The sequence below is a fragment of the Podarcis pityusensis genome, assembly GCF_964106645.2.
Source record: "Podarcis pityusensis genome assembly, chromosome: 1".
NCBI lineage: Eukaryota > Metazoa > Chordata > Lepidosauria > Squamata > Lacertidae > Podarcis > Podarcis pityusensis.
Genome location: NC_138028.1, coordinates 125,119,159 through 125,131,922, shown reverse-complemented (window position 1 = coordinate 125,131,922; position 12,764 = coordinate 125,119,159). Strand labels below are relative to the sequence as shown.

Sequence of the window (12,764 nt, the reverse complement as noted above, 5' to 3'; positions counted from 1 at the left end):
CTTCTACTCATGTAAAAACACGCTGATTCCTGGACCGTCCATGGGCCGGATTGAGAAGGCGATTGGGCCGGATCTGACCCCCTGGCCTTAGTTTGCCTACTCATGTCCTAGTCCCTAGATCTGCAGTTGCAGGTCTACGACAGGGTTTCCCAACCTTGGGCCTCCAGCTGTTTTCAAACTACAATTCCCATCATCCCTGACCACTGGTCTTGCTAGCTGAGGATTATGGGAGTTGTAGTCCAAAAACAGCTGGAGGCCCAAGGTTGGGAAATGCTGGTCTACGATTCGTAATTTGAGAGGAGCTCAGAGGACACGATGACTTCCCATGGTCTGACCGTAGCCTCTTCGTGATGCCGATAATTTTGTTCCTGGGTTTCTGATCCGGTCCAAAGTTCTCCTCACCACATGGCCAGGAAGATCTTAGGAATGGGGGGGGGGGAGGCGACAACCCCAAACAAAACAAAAAATCCCCCTTGAATCAAGGCGCTCCCTTTTCCCCACCAAAACCAGTGGTGTGCAGTGAAATCTTTCATAGGGGAACAGTTAGGATCAGAGGCACCAGCTTGTGTAGGCAAAGGGGGGTGGGGGAGAGACAATGCCATGTGTATGAGCATCGTGCCCCCTTCCCTGAGCTGGGCAGAAGCTTCCCGGGCTTTGGGAAGGAGGCACCAGACTTTAATATTGTAATATTCTAATTTAATGGGAACATTTCAGGGACTAGCCTAGCTCCCCATGTCCACTGACTGCATGCCACTGACCAAAATTGATCTCTATTGCCTGGATTCTTTTGAGACCAGTAAATTAAATGGGTTTCTAGAAAACATGGATAGGAAAAGCCTGAGCAATTAAAAAAACAGCAACCAACCATATTATATTCCTGTATCTTTCTTCTTAAGAATCCTGTTATCTTGGCAGCACAGCACCTTGCCAACTCTTATAACACCAATGCTATCTTCCTTCTTTTGCACTTCTTCAGCTTCTCTCGTGACCTTTTAAACCTAAAACCTACAACTCCCATCATCCCTCGCTAGCAGGGCCAACGGTCAGGGATGATGGGAATTGTAGTCCAAAAACAGCAGGAGACCCAAGTTTGGGAAACGCTGGTCTAGGGCATCCTTTCTCAACCTTGGGTCCTCAAAAGTTATTGGACTACAACTCCCATCCTCCCTAGCCAGCAGGGCCAAGGATGATGGGAGTTGTAGTCCAACAAGGTCTATCTTTGGTGGTGTTGTTTTTTTTAAAGTCTATGCAGAGCCTTTGATATGGCAGCGAGATGGAACACTTCAAAGTTTGCTCTCGGGGCAAAGCATTAAAAACTGGAAGACAGAAGCTGCTAGCGTGCCAGGATCCTTTTCCTCCTCTGGTTTTATAATACTGAGAACTGCACAGCGAGCAGAACAATGAGCAGCAAGGTGGAGTCTTTTCCTCCCTGAGGGAAAGGACAGGAGGTTAGCGAGCTAGCGAGCAACCTGTGCCAAATGTTTTCCACCAGGCCTGCTTGATTTATTTAAAGTATTGTCATCTAACGGTGCAAGAGATAGTTAACACGAAAACATCGTTGCACACATACCCCTATATTAAACTTGGCAAAACCAAACAGCTTTCTTTCCCTTCTCAAAGCCGCATGGTTGTCCCCACCCCCCATTTTTTAAAAAGAACTGAGTGGAATGTCTTGTATAGCTGATTCAAATTTAGATTTTGTGCAATCCGGACCACTGCTAAAAAAGGGGATGGAATGCACACTGCTGAGTCTATTAAAAAAAGAAAAAAGAAAAAGAAAAAGTTTGGTTTTACAAGCAATTCTGCCCTTCAACTTCCTTGCCCCTTGAGCTCCACTTCTGAACGGATCGGATTGGTCCTCAAAAGTTTACGACTGGCATTCTATCCAGAGTTAACAGTGTTGATACTTGAACACAAGTCCAACTTTTAACCAGCAAATGGCCAGACTGCATTATGCAAGGATTTTTAGCAGATTTTTTTTTCTAGCAGAAGAAGGGTGCAGAGTTGCCTGGGGGCGTAGCTGCTGAAAGCCCTCCCAGTGATTTAGAGCTTGTGCTTGAAGACTAGATGACAACTAGTGCGAAGAGAACAAAAATATACAGCCTTGCAAATAGGTCTGGTAGTTACTAGCCTGACTTGCACGTGACACATTAAACACGTGATGCACCAACTTCCTGAAAGACATAAAGAACCAACCCTTTTCCATTTCACAAATGCTTTGCTGCTTAGTTGCCTGGCAAATTGTGCTTGCTTCTCATGGGCAACACGGCAAGAGGAGCCAACCTACCGTATTTTTCGCTCCATAAGACACACTTTTCCCCTCTTAAAATCTAAGGGGAAATGTCTGTGTGTCTTATGGAGCGAATGTATGGTCCCGGGGCTGGCGGTGAGGGAAGCTCGGCTTTCCCCACCGCCAGCCCCACAAGCTGCGGGGAGCAGCGGAAAGCTTCAGCGAGGCGCCTGTCCTGGAAGCCGGAGGAGGAACAGAAGGGTCTCCTTCTGTTCCTTCTCCAGCTTCGCTTGAAGGGGCGCTGCGCAGTTCTTCCTCTCTGTGCAGTGCCTCTCCTGTGAAGGAGAGGTGCTGCACAGAGAAAGAGAAGGCGCAGTGCCCCTTCAGCGAGGCGCCTGTCCTGGCTTCTGCCTTAGCCTCTTCTGGGCAGGGGGAGCCTTCATCCCGCTGCCCTGAAGAGGTTTGGCATGGTTATCCCAGAAGCCAGAACAGCCACAGGGTATCCCAGAAGCCAGATCCCTCTTGCTGTTCTGGCTTCTGGGATTCAAATTTTTCTTCTTATTTTCCTCCCCCCAAAACTAGGTGCATCTTATGGTCTGGTGCGTCCTATAGAGTGAAAAATACGGTACATGGAATCAGAGCAGAGGAGTGGGTAAAGAGATGCGGATGCACAAGCTCTGGGTTTCCCGCATCATAGAACCATAGAGTTGAAAGGAACCACAGGGATCATCTAGCTCAACCCCTCGCAATGCAGGCATCTTTTGCACAACGTGTGACTTGAACACACAACCCTGGGATGAAGAGTCTCATGCTCTACCGACACGTAGCTTCGGGCTGGACTTCAACTCCCATCAGCCCCTGCCAGCATGGCCAATGATTAGGGAGGATGGGAGTTGGAGTCCAATATCTGCAGAACCACAGGTTCTGCATTTCTGGCTGATCCTGCCTTCCACAACTGTTATATACAGTGGTACCTCGGGTTAAGTACTTAATTCGTTCTGGAGGTCCGTTCTTAACCTGAAACTGTTCTTAACCTGAAGCACCGCTTTAGCTAATGGGGCCTCCTGCCGCTGCTGCGCCACCAGAGCACGATTTCTGTTCTCATCCTGAAGCAAAGTTCTTAACCTGAAGCACTATTTCTGGGTTAGTGGAGTCTGTAACCTGAAGCGTATGTAACACGAAGCGTATGTAACCTGAGATACCACTGTATTGGATATATTGGAGCGGTAATCAAATGCACCATGGCAACTGGCCTAAACTCACCGTGGGAAGAATGAGATAAAAATGTAACCAGTAAGTCAAGATATTCTCTGTGTACACAACACTTTCAAGAATTTGCAAGAATAGCCCGTATGCAACCCCCCCCCAAAAAACGCCTAAACACCCAGCATCAATGTACCCCCTGACATATTTTCACTTCCGCAAATCCCACATGCAAGAAAGCAAACATGGGTCACTCAATGGAGGTGCTGGTTTGCCATGCTCTGAGCAAACTATTTTGGTATATGCATATATTCTCAACAAACTGCGATTGCAGAAGCCTGCAAAGATACTTGTTTCTGCCACTATTCTAATCTGCAACATACGTACCCCATGTGATTGCATTCTAGCAAAAGCGGAGATGAATGGGGTTTGTGTGTGAGCAATGATGTAGAAAATGGGACACCATCCGCTAAGCAGGGGGAAGACGCACACAATACAAACATTTCTTTCAATGCTCATCCTTTTGATAGCTTTGGGCTGATTGGTAGCCTGCCTGTCTGCAGTTCTGGCGGGGAGGCAGGAGGAGAGAGCAAATCTTATAATAGATTCCTGATAAAATATTGATATACGTGGGAAAACAAACTGAATTTGAAAACCTTGCTTAATTCATTTTTTTATTACACTACCTGGAACATGAAGCTGTGTTTTCACTCTCACTAACTACTACAGGATACTTTTTTAGAGAGAGAGAGAGAAACAAACAAATACAAACCCCATAAGAATCAAATCTTGGCTCTTTCATAAGCTTACTAGGTGCCTTAAGGAAAGGCATTTTCTCTCTACCTGAGCAGCATCTACCCCCCATTCCCGGTCTGTAAAATGGAGATGATAACACTGACTTTATGGGGTTGTTGTAAGGATCACAGAGATGCTACAGTGGTACCTTGATTCTCAAACGCCTTGGCACTCAAACAACTTGGAACCCAAACACTGCAAACCTGGAAGTAAGTGTTCCAGTTGGTGAACATTTTTCAGAAGCCGAACGTGCTCCGTTTTAAGTGTTATGTTTCCGATTTGAGTGCCACACTTCCGTTTTGAGTGTTACACTGAGGTCTGCCTTTTTTTGCTATTTGTTTTGCATTTTTGTTTTTGCGGCTCTTTTTGTTTGGTTTTTGTGACTGTGTGGAACCCAGTTCAGCTACTAATTGATTGATTGTGTGTGTGGCTGCAGTACATTGTTTATTGCTTTCATTTTATGGATCAATGGTCTCGTTAGACAGTAAAATTCATGTTAAATTGCTGTTTTAGGGGTTGCTTTTAAAAGTCTGGAACGGATCAGTCCATTTTGCATTAGTTTCTATGGGAAATTGTGCCTTGGTTTTGGAACACTTTGTTTTTGGAACGGACTTCAGGAACAGATTAAGTTTGAGAACCAAGGTACCACTATATATGGGTAGTGTTTCAAGTACTTAATAAAGGTTATGATCATAGCATCTCTCCATCGTTTCTGGTATGGTCACCTCCAAAGGGAGGGTTCATATGACGCCTGCCATGTTGAAAGATGGGTTGAAAAGGGGTCCATGTGGGCTAGCCCTGCTCCTGGGAAAATGTGTGCCATGGCCCTATGGAAATCATTCCCAGTCATCTGCACCTTTGGCTGCAGTGGAAAACTACCGTATTTTTCGCTCTATAGGATGCACCGGACCATAGGATGCACCTTGTTTTAGAGGGGAAGAACAAAGAAAAAAAATTCTCCCCCTCTCTGCTCAGCACCCCTTCAGCGAAGCGGCAGGAGAAACGGAGCCCCTTTCTCCTCCTGCTTGGCTGAAGGGGCGCTGTGCAGCTCTCCCTCTCTGCTGAAGCCAGGAGTCTTGCTCTCCTGGCTTCAGCAAAAGGAACCCGAAGCTTGTGGAGCGCAGCGGGAACTCACGCTGCACTCCGAAGGCTTCAGGCAGCTATCCCTGAAGCCTGGAGAGCAAGAGGGGTCGGTGCGCACCAACCCGTCTCGCTCTCCAGGCTTCAGTGAAAGCAACGCGAAGCCTCCTGAGTGCGGAGGGAGCGCTCCCACTGCGCTTCAGAGGCTTCGCGTTGCTATCGCTGAAGCCAAGGAGCCTGCATTTGCTCCATAGGACGCACACACATTTCCCCTTAATTTTTGGAGGGGGAAAAGTGTGTCCTATAGAGCAAAAATATGGTAGTTCTACAGGTATACCGATGTAGAGATCTTCCACCCAAAGGAAGAACTGAGCAAGATTTCTGGGCCCGCCCGCCTTTCTTGTAACTTGAAGCCATTTCAAGAGAAATTCACAGACTTCTTCAGCATTCCAGAATCAACAGCACGAGACTATCGCTAAACGGGCAGAAACAGACACGCTGGCCAAGTGTCACAAAACACCAAGGTACAAATGTCACTTGCCGAAAGAAAATCTCAGTCCACAATGTAATGTTTAAGGGAATCACTGCTGTCTCTGCCGAGGGGACCTTGAGACGATGGCTGTCTCTTAAATCGCACTAAAAAAGGTTGAGGCAATTGTCGTGACTGCAGAAATCACACCGTCCTCCTCGACTCCTTCAAACACAAAGGCCTGAAAACGGCTGAGCTGTTTCTGGGATTTGCAGTTCACCAACCTGTCTCGAAAGCAGTTACTTATTTAGGCGAGATGGCTGCCTTGAACTCTGGACATGGGAGTGGCATGTAGAAGTTCTCCCCGTGTCTTAAAAATGCAGTACTGGATGTAATCCTAAATATGGTCAACTAACAGCCCAAACTTTTGCATATTTGCTGGGAAATATGTCCCACCGGGCTCGGTGGGAGAAACTCCCTCAACATTTTCCACAGGGCTGCAACCTTCCTGTGGTATTTTCTTGCTGATAAGAAAATGTCAAGATTCCTGGGTACATTTCTCTGAGGCACGGGGAGCAGGTTTCTCATTGCAGTCTCTCTGGCAGCGTGCCTGGGGTGTTCTTTCTGGGTGGTGGAAAAAAGAAAGCGAGAAAGTCGCTTGCTTCCTCGAGGGTCCAACACAGCCCATTGAATTAGCTGGAGCAAACTCACTTACACAGCTCTGAAGCATGGCTCAGTATTCGTTCCCGTAATTTATTCTCGACATCGTGCATAGATCTCTCTAAAAATGGGCTTCTTCCCCCCACCCCTTTAATAGCTTGTTAACTCGTTACATAATTCATTACTTGCTTTAAGCTCTTTGCAATTTTCAAAACAGGTTTTTTGTCACATTTCCTGCCTAGGAAAACACTAATCTGCAATTTGGGTGGGGTTGACATGTTTTTTTTTACTCTGGACTTTGAGCATCTCCTGCTGATTTTAGAAAAGAAACACCCCATACGTTATTATCTCTGACAAGACAGGCAGCTGACGCTGCTGTACATTTATGTACGAAAGACTAGCTTTGTCTATCTGCTCGCCTGTGTGGGAGTCACAGATGTGTGCTCCTTCCTACACCACAGAAACCTCTCAGCAGCACTGGAAAAAATTGTGTGGCTTCTCCTCTCTACACCAGGGGTGTGCTAGGGTGGTGAAGAGCCAAAATGTGCCGGTGTAATGTGGCAATTGGGAAGCGGGTGGCGCTGTGGTCTAAACCACTGAGCCTCCTGGGCTTGCCAATCGGATGGTCGGCGGTTCGAATCCCCACGACGGGGTGAGCTCCCATTGCTCTGTCCCAACTCCTGCTAACCTAGCAGTTCGAAAGCACGTCAAAGTGCAAGTAGATAAATAGGTACTGCTCCGGTGGGAAGGTAAACGGTGTTTCCGTGCACTGCTCTGGTTTCGCCAGAAGCGGCTTAGTCATGGCCACATCACCTGGAAAAACTATCTGCGGGCAAACGCCAGCTCCCTTGGCCAGTAAAGCGAGATGAGCACCGCAACCCCAGAGTCGTTCACGACTGGACTTAACTGTCAGGGGTCCTTTACCTTTAATGTAGAAATTAGGGCATGAGGAAGCTTTGGCCCTCCAGATGTTGTTGAACTACAACTCCCACCAGCCCTAAAACAGCATGGACACTGGCCTTGGATGATGGGAGTTGTAGTTCAGCAACATCTGAATCTCACTGAGCAACCTGGTTCACATGTCACACTGAACACAAGGACAAGAGTGCGCACCCGTTGCATTACTTCTCTCAAGCACGCTGTGCACCCTTTGAACGCTACGTGTGAATAATTGCACAAGTGCACAGCTCTACTGTTTGCGTGCACAAGCTGCACACTCGCTGAAGCACCCTTACATCTTTGCCTAGCCTACTTTACCGGGTTGTTGTTGTGAGGGTAAACAGAATGGAAAAGATGCATGCGCACACACACATGCTACCTTGTGTTCCTGGAGGCCAGGCAGCATATAGACCCTGAGATCATCTTCTGAGGCCCTCCTTTGTGTGCCTCCTCCCTGAGAGGTACAGAGGTACGGAGGGTGGCAACGTGAGAACGGGGCCTTCTCTGCAGTGGCTCCCTATCTGTGGAATGCTCTCCCCAGGGAGGTTCTCCTGGTGCCTTCATTATACACTTTTAGGCACCAGGCAAAAACGTTCCTCTGTCCAAGCTAGCTCCACAGGAGCAGGCTACAGCAGGGGTGGGAGACATTTTTCAGCCTGAGAGTGGCATTGGAGGGTGGGCAACATATGCCAGAACTGGGCGTGGCCAGAGGGGAAAGTGGGCAGAGCAATGAAAGGAAATTTCACTTTTGTAGTGTACATAAGTTTCTACACCTGCCCACTGGATCTCTCTATCCCCTGTCCAGGCAAGCGAGAGGCATCATGCTAGTGGTGTAGCAATAAAACTAGCTAGCACATTTGCAAAGCTAAGCAGGGTCTGGCCTGGTTTCCAACTGGATGGGAGAATATGTGTTGAGATTCCTGCATTGCATGGGGTTGGACTAGATGACCCTCAGCGCTCCCTTTAATTCTATGATCCTGTGATTATCACAGTTCAAAGACATTCCACCCAGGCAAAAACATTCCAGGGGGTTTTGGAGCCTGGGAGACAGACAGAGAAGCTTAAGAGGGCTTCCACATTTGGACCAGAGGCCTGAGATGTCCCATTCGTGTTCTACAACAACAACAAAAAGTACCGTATTTTTCGCTTTATAAGACGCACCAGACCACAAGACGCACCTAGTTTTTGGAGGAGGAAAACAAGAAAAAAAATATTCTGAATCTCAGAAGCCAGAACAGCAAGAGGGATCGCTGCACAGTGAAAGCAGCAATCCCTCTTGCTGTTCTGGCTTCTGGGATAGCTGCGCAGCCTGCATTCGCTGCATAAGACGCACACACATTTCCCCTTACTTTTTAGGAGGGAAAAAGTGAGTCTTATAGAGCAAAAAATATGGTAAGTGCTGTTGACGACGAAGATGCTTTAGCACAGGGAGAAAGACAGATCTTGGGAGGAGAGCACTTGATATACTTTGCAGGCCCACAAATCAAAACCTTACTGGATTGTCTATATTGCAGCATAATATATTTAGCAACATCAAATTTGAGGCAGATGCCCAGGAAACCAGAGCTCAAGCTTTGTACACAATGAAGAACGAGGCTTTATCAACAGGCACCGACGGCTGCAGAGCGACGGGAAAAGCTTAGGCCGGCTCAATGCATAAACCCGTGGGGAGGGACGGAGTGGGGTAGAGAAGCCAGAAGAATTTGCTCAGGGTGGCAAAGTCCATTAACTACTTTTTAACAGCCAGGAGCTAGGTGAGACTGTTTTTTAAGCTGATAAGTATACACATGCATACCGTGTTCTCTCTCTTTTTAATATTAAAAAAAAATAATAAGGTGCCCTGTACTCATATCTTGATAAAAGTGCTGGGAGTACCAGAACAAAATGACCCCCGTGGGCAGCAAAAAGAAGAGGGTGCGATGCTCTGTACAGGTCAGCACTGTCACAAAGAAAGCCTTGCTGCAAAACAGGTGAGGGTGAGGCTTGAACCCATGCAAGGACTATGGATTTTTCAATGGCGACTGCTTTGCAGGAAGGGGTGGGGAACCTGTGGCTCTCTGAATGTTGTTGGGCTACAACATCCATCAATCCTGACCAGCATGGCCAATGGCAAAGCAGGGGGGGACTGGGAACATCCGTGAGCCACAGGTTCTTCACTTCTGCTTTCCAAGTAACAACAGTTCGATGCAAACTCCTGATCTTATTTCTCTGGAGAGTGGAGCAGTCCGATACTTCGATATCTGCTGACCACTGGCAGAACTACGCAGACAGAAAAAGCACAGAAACTGGGGAAGTGGTGGTTGTTGCTGGTTGTTTTTAAAACTAACCATATAGCAGATGCCGTGCCAGTTTTTGAAAGAGAGGTTCATCTACTTTTAAAACACATTTATCACTGAACTCAAGCAAAGATGCATTTGCGGCTGCAGTCCTGTGCATAATTAACTTGGGAGTAAGACCCAGTGGGATTAGTTTTGTGTAAACATGCACAGGACCAGACTCTAGGACTGTTTTGCTGGCTTAGCTGCATATCGGAGCTGAGGATCATTTGCGGCAAAGGAACTAGGTAGGATTCAGTGGGAGGTGTGTTCCATCGGCAGCACCAATCACAGGGCCAGCAGCTAACGGATCATTTTTTCCAGACTACATAAATAAGACCTGTGTTTGCTCAGTGGAATTTGGGAACACAGATCTGATGATTCATACCAATTTCAGTTTTGTGAGTATGGCATGCAGCAGGCATGATCTTTAAGCACTGAAAACTGGCAAGGCTGAGTTTCAGCCTTGGCTTACCATGGCCTCAGGATCCTGTTTTCTTGTCTAGACTCAAACCTGGAACCTGTGAGGCAACCATCAGGACTGTGCCTCTGAGCATGTGCTGATGGTAACCACAGCACACATCTGGTGGGATTCCTGCTGCAATGGGTTTCCCAGCAAGACTTGACCATGGGCAAATATTTTCTTTTTGCCAGATCTTGGCGTGTGCAAGCAATGGCGAGGGGATGAGAGAGTAGGAAAAGCACAATGATAAATGAATACAGTCTGTATGGCAGGAAAAGGACTGCTTGGATGACTAGTTAATATTCCACATTTCCTTTAAAGAAATCAGGGCGTCGCAGGTTAGGTTAGGTGAGGTTTTCTACAGCCAAGAGGCATATGAGTTTTAGGAAACAGGTTAAGGAAGTGTTTCCCAAACTTGGGACTCTAGTAGTTTTTTTAACTACAATTCCCATCACCCCCAACCACTGGTCCCACAAGCTAGGCATGATTGTAGTCCAAAAAACAGCTAAGTTAAGGGATAGTGGTTGGCCTAGGCTTGCCCAGCACACTTGATGATCCAGTGAAAACTGGTACCTGGGTTTTGCCCGGGGTAGAAAGGCACTCTAACCATTGCACCACCCTGCCTCGGTGGTCTCTGGCAATTGCTGAACAGCGGCTGGCTGAACATTTCTCCGGGGCGAGCCTGTCCCTGCGGCCCCAATCTCCCCTCGTCTCACCCCCACCCACAGGAGCCAACTCCGAGGGCCGAGGTTCCTTCGTCTCCCCCATAAAGTATTTGCGGGTGTTGAAACCCCCCCCCCCCAAATTGATGGGCATTGCCATTCAAATGGTGTCCATGTGCCACGTCTTGAAATCAATTATGTGGGGTGGGGCTTACCCGCCCCCCCCCCCAGTGCCAGCTTGCCAAATACAGTAGGAACCAGTTTATGGGGACTTTTAGGGGCCCCACGACAACAGATCAAAATAATATTGATTTGATCCCGAAGGAAAAGTGCAATCAAGCTTTCTTAGTTTTAGGAGATTATTTGCAAGCCCCCCAACCCCGCCCCCCGGAAGAATTTGACTGCCTAGGGGGTGCTGCCAATATTTTGTTCGAGTTGGCACCCCTGTCCCCAGACCCCCGGCCCTTTCTCTGCAGATCCCCCACCCCCGACCTACCTGGAAGATGAGCACTTTGAAGTGGTTCCTGCGCAGCAGTTGCGCGTGGTTGTGCTCCAGCCGCTTCACCTGCGCGCACTGGCGGTCCATGCGCTCTCGCACCTCGCGCGTGTTGGCGCTGACCTTGCGCGACTTCTCCAGCAGTTTGGCCACCGTGTTGCTGGTGGACGTGTGCTGCTTGCACAGCTTGCTCAGGTCGCTCTGGATGCCCTTGACGGAGCCCTCCAGGTCCACCTGACGCTGCTCCATCTTCTGCTGCTTCTCCTGCACCGAGTCCAGCATGTTGACCAGCTTGTCCAAAAGAGTCAGCACCGTGATGGCGTTCACTTGAGAGCTGTCGCGGACCGCCTCGCCCGGAGCTCCCGGAGCCCCCGTCGGTCCCGGCTGCAAACTGGGGCTACGGCTGCCCGACGACGGCACCGGGCTAGGGCTGCCGCGATCCAGAGGCCCGTCGGGGCTGGACGGCGAAACGTACGCGCTGCTCTTCTCCGCTTGCACCGCGTCCATCGCGGGAGGCTGCCCGGACGGCCGCGATCAGCCACTTCTGGGTGCTTGGCTGGCTGGCTGGGTGGGTGGGTGCCCTTCTGCTTGGGTGCTACTGCTGGTGGGGCGACTGCAAGAGCAAGGTCCGCCCCGGGAGCGAGCGCCTTCCCCAAACCTCCCCGCCGTCGGTGGGACGCAAAATTTTCGCTCCTCCCCGACGCAGGAGGAAGCCCGGTTCTTGCACGGATCAGGCCTCCTGTAGCTTTAACTCCGCTCCTCTGCCTCTCTCTCTCTCGCCCCCCTTCTTCCAGCCCCTCCTCGCCCTCTTACTTTATGAGAGGAATGCCATATTTCCCCCATGACTTCATTGGCAAAGGCGGGGGAAAAAAACAAAACAAAACAGGCCCTGGACGGCCATTGGTGCAAAGCCTGTAAACTTTTCAAACAGGCTGCGGATGCAGCGCCAGGGACTCTCCCCCTCCCGCCCTCCCAATGTTCCTTTCCTGTGTTGGGTTTCTTTTTTTTTTTTTTCCTTTTTCCTTTTCTCCCCACCCTAAAAGAAAATGACTTTAATGGAAAGAATTGTTTGCGTTTGTCCTGAAAGCAAGGAAAGGGAAGGGGGAGGAGAAGCAGTTGAGAACATCTTATTTATATTCTGCAAAGGGTTTTATTCTGTTCTCCTAAGTTAGCACCTCTGTCCTTTGCGTTCATGCCTCTGATGCAAAAGCACTTCTTCCCCACCCCCCTACAAGTGGGGAGGTGCCCATGGTGGGCCCCCGGCTTGCTGGTGGGCTTCACAGAGGCATCTGGGCATGATGAGAACAGTGTGCCAAACCAGCTAGGCCTTCCGTTGGAGCTGGCTTTTAGGCTTTTATAACTCTGGAGCAGCAGTTCTCAAACTTTTCTGGGTTGTTTGTACGAACCCATTCTGAGTGCCCCTTAAAGGTAAAGGTAAAGGTCCAGCCATGA

The 12,764-nt window shown here is 48.8% G+C and overlaps 1 protein-coding gene across 1 annotated transcript in view; it reads right to left on the bottom strand.

The window, feature by feature from the left end:
• The window catches only part of CAVIN2 (caveolae associated protein 2), a 31,117-nt gene extending 19,009 nt beyond the window's left edge, over positions 1-12,108 (bottom strand). The window contains exon 1 of the mRNA XM_080971911.1: positions 11,313-12,108. Within this exon, the coding sequence (XP_080828037.1) occupies positions 11,313-11,819 (507 nt within the window). The 5' untranslated portion in view covers positions 11,820-12,108. The remainder of the gene's footprint in view (positions 1-11,312) is intronic.
• Between the last annotated feature and the right edge of the window lie 656 nt (positions 12,109-12,764).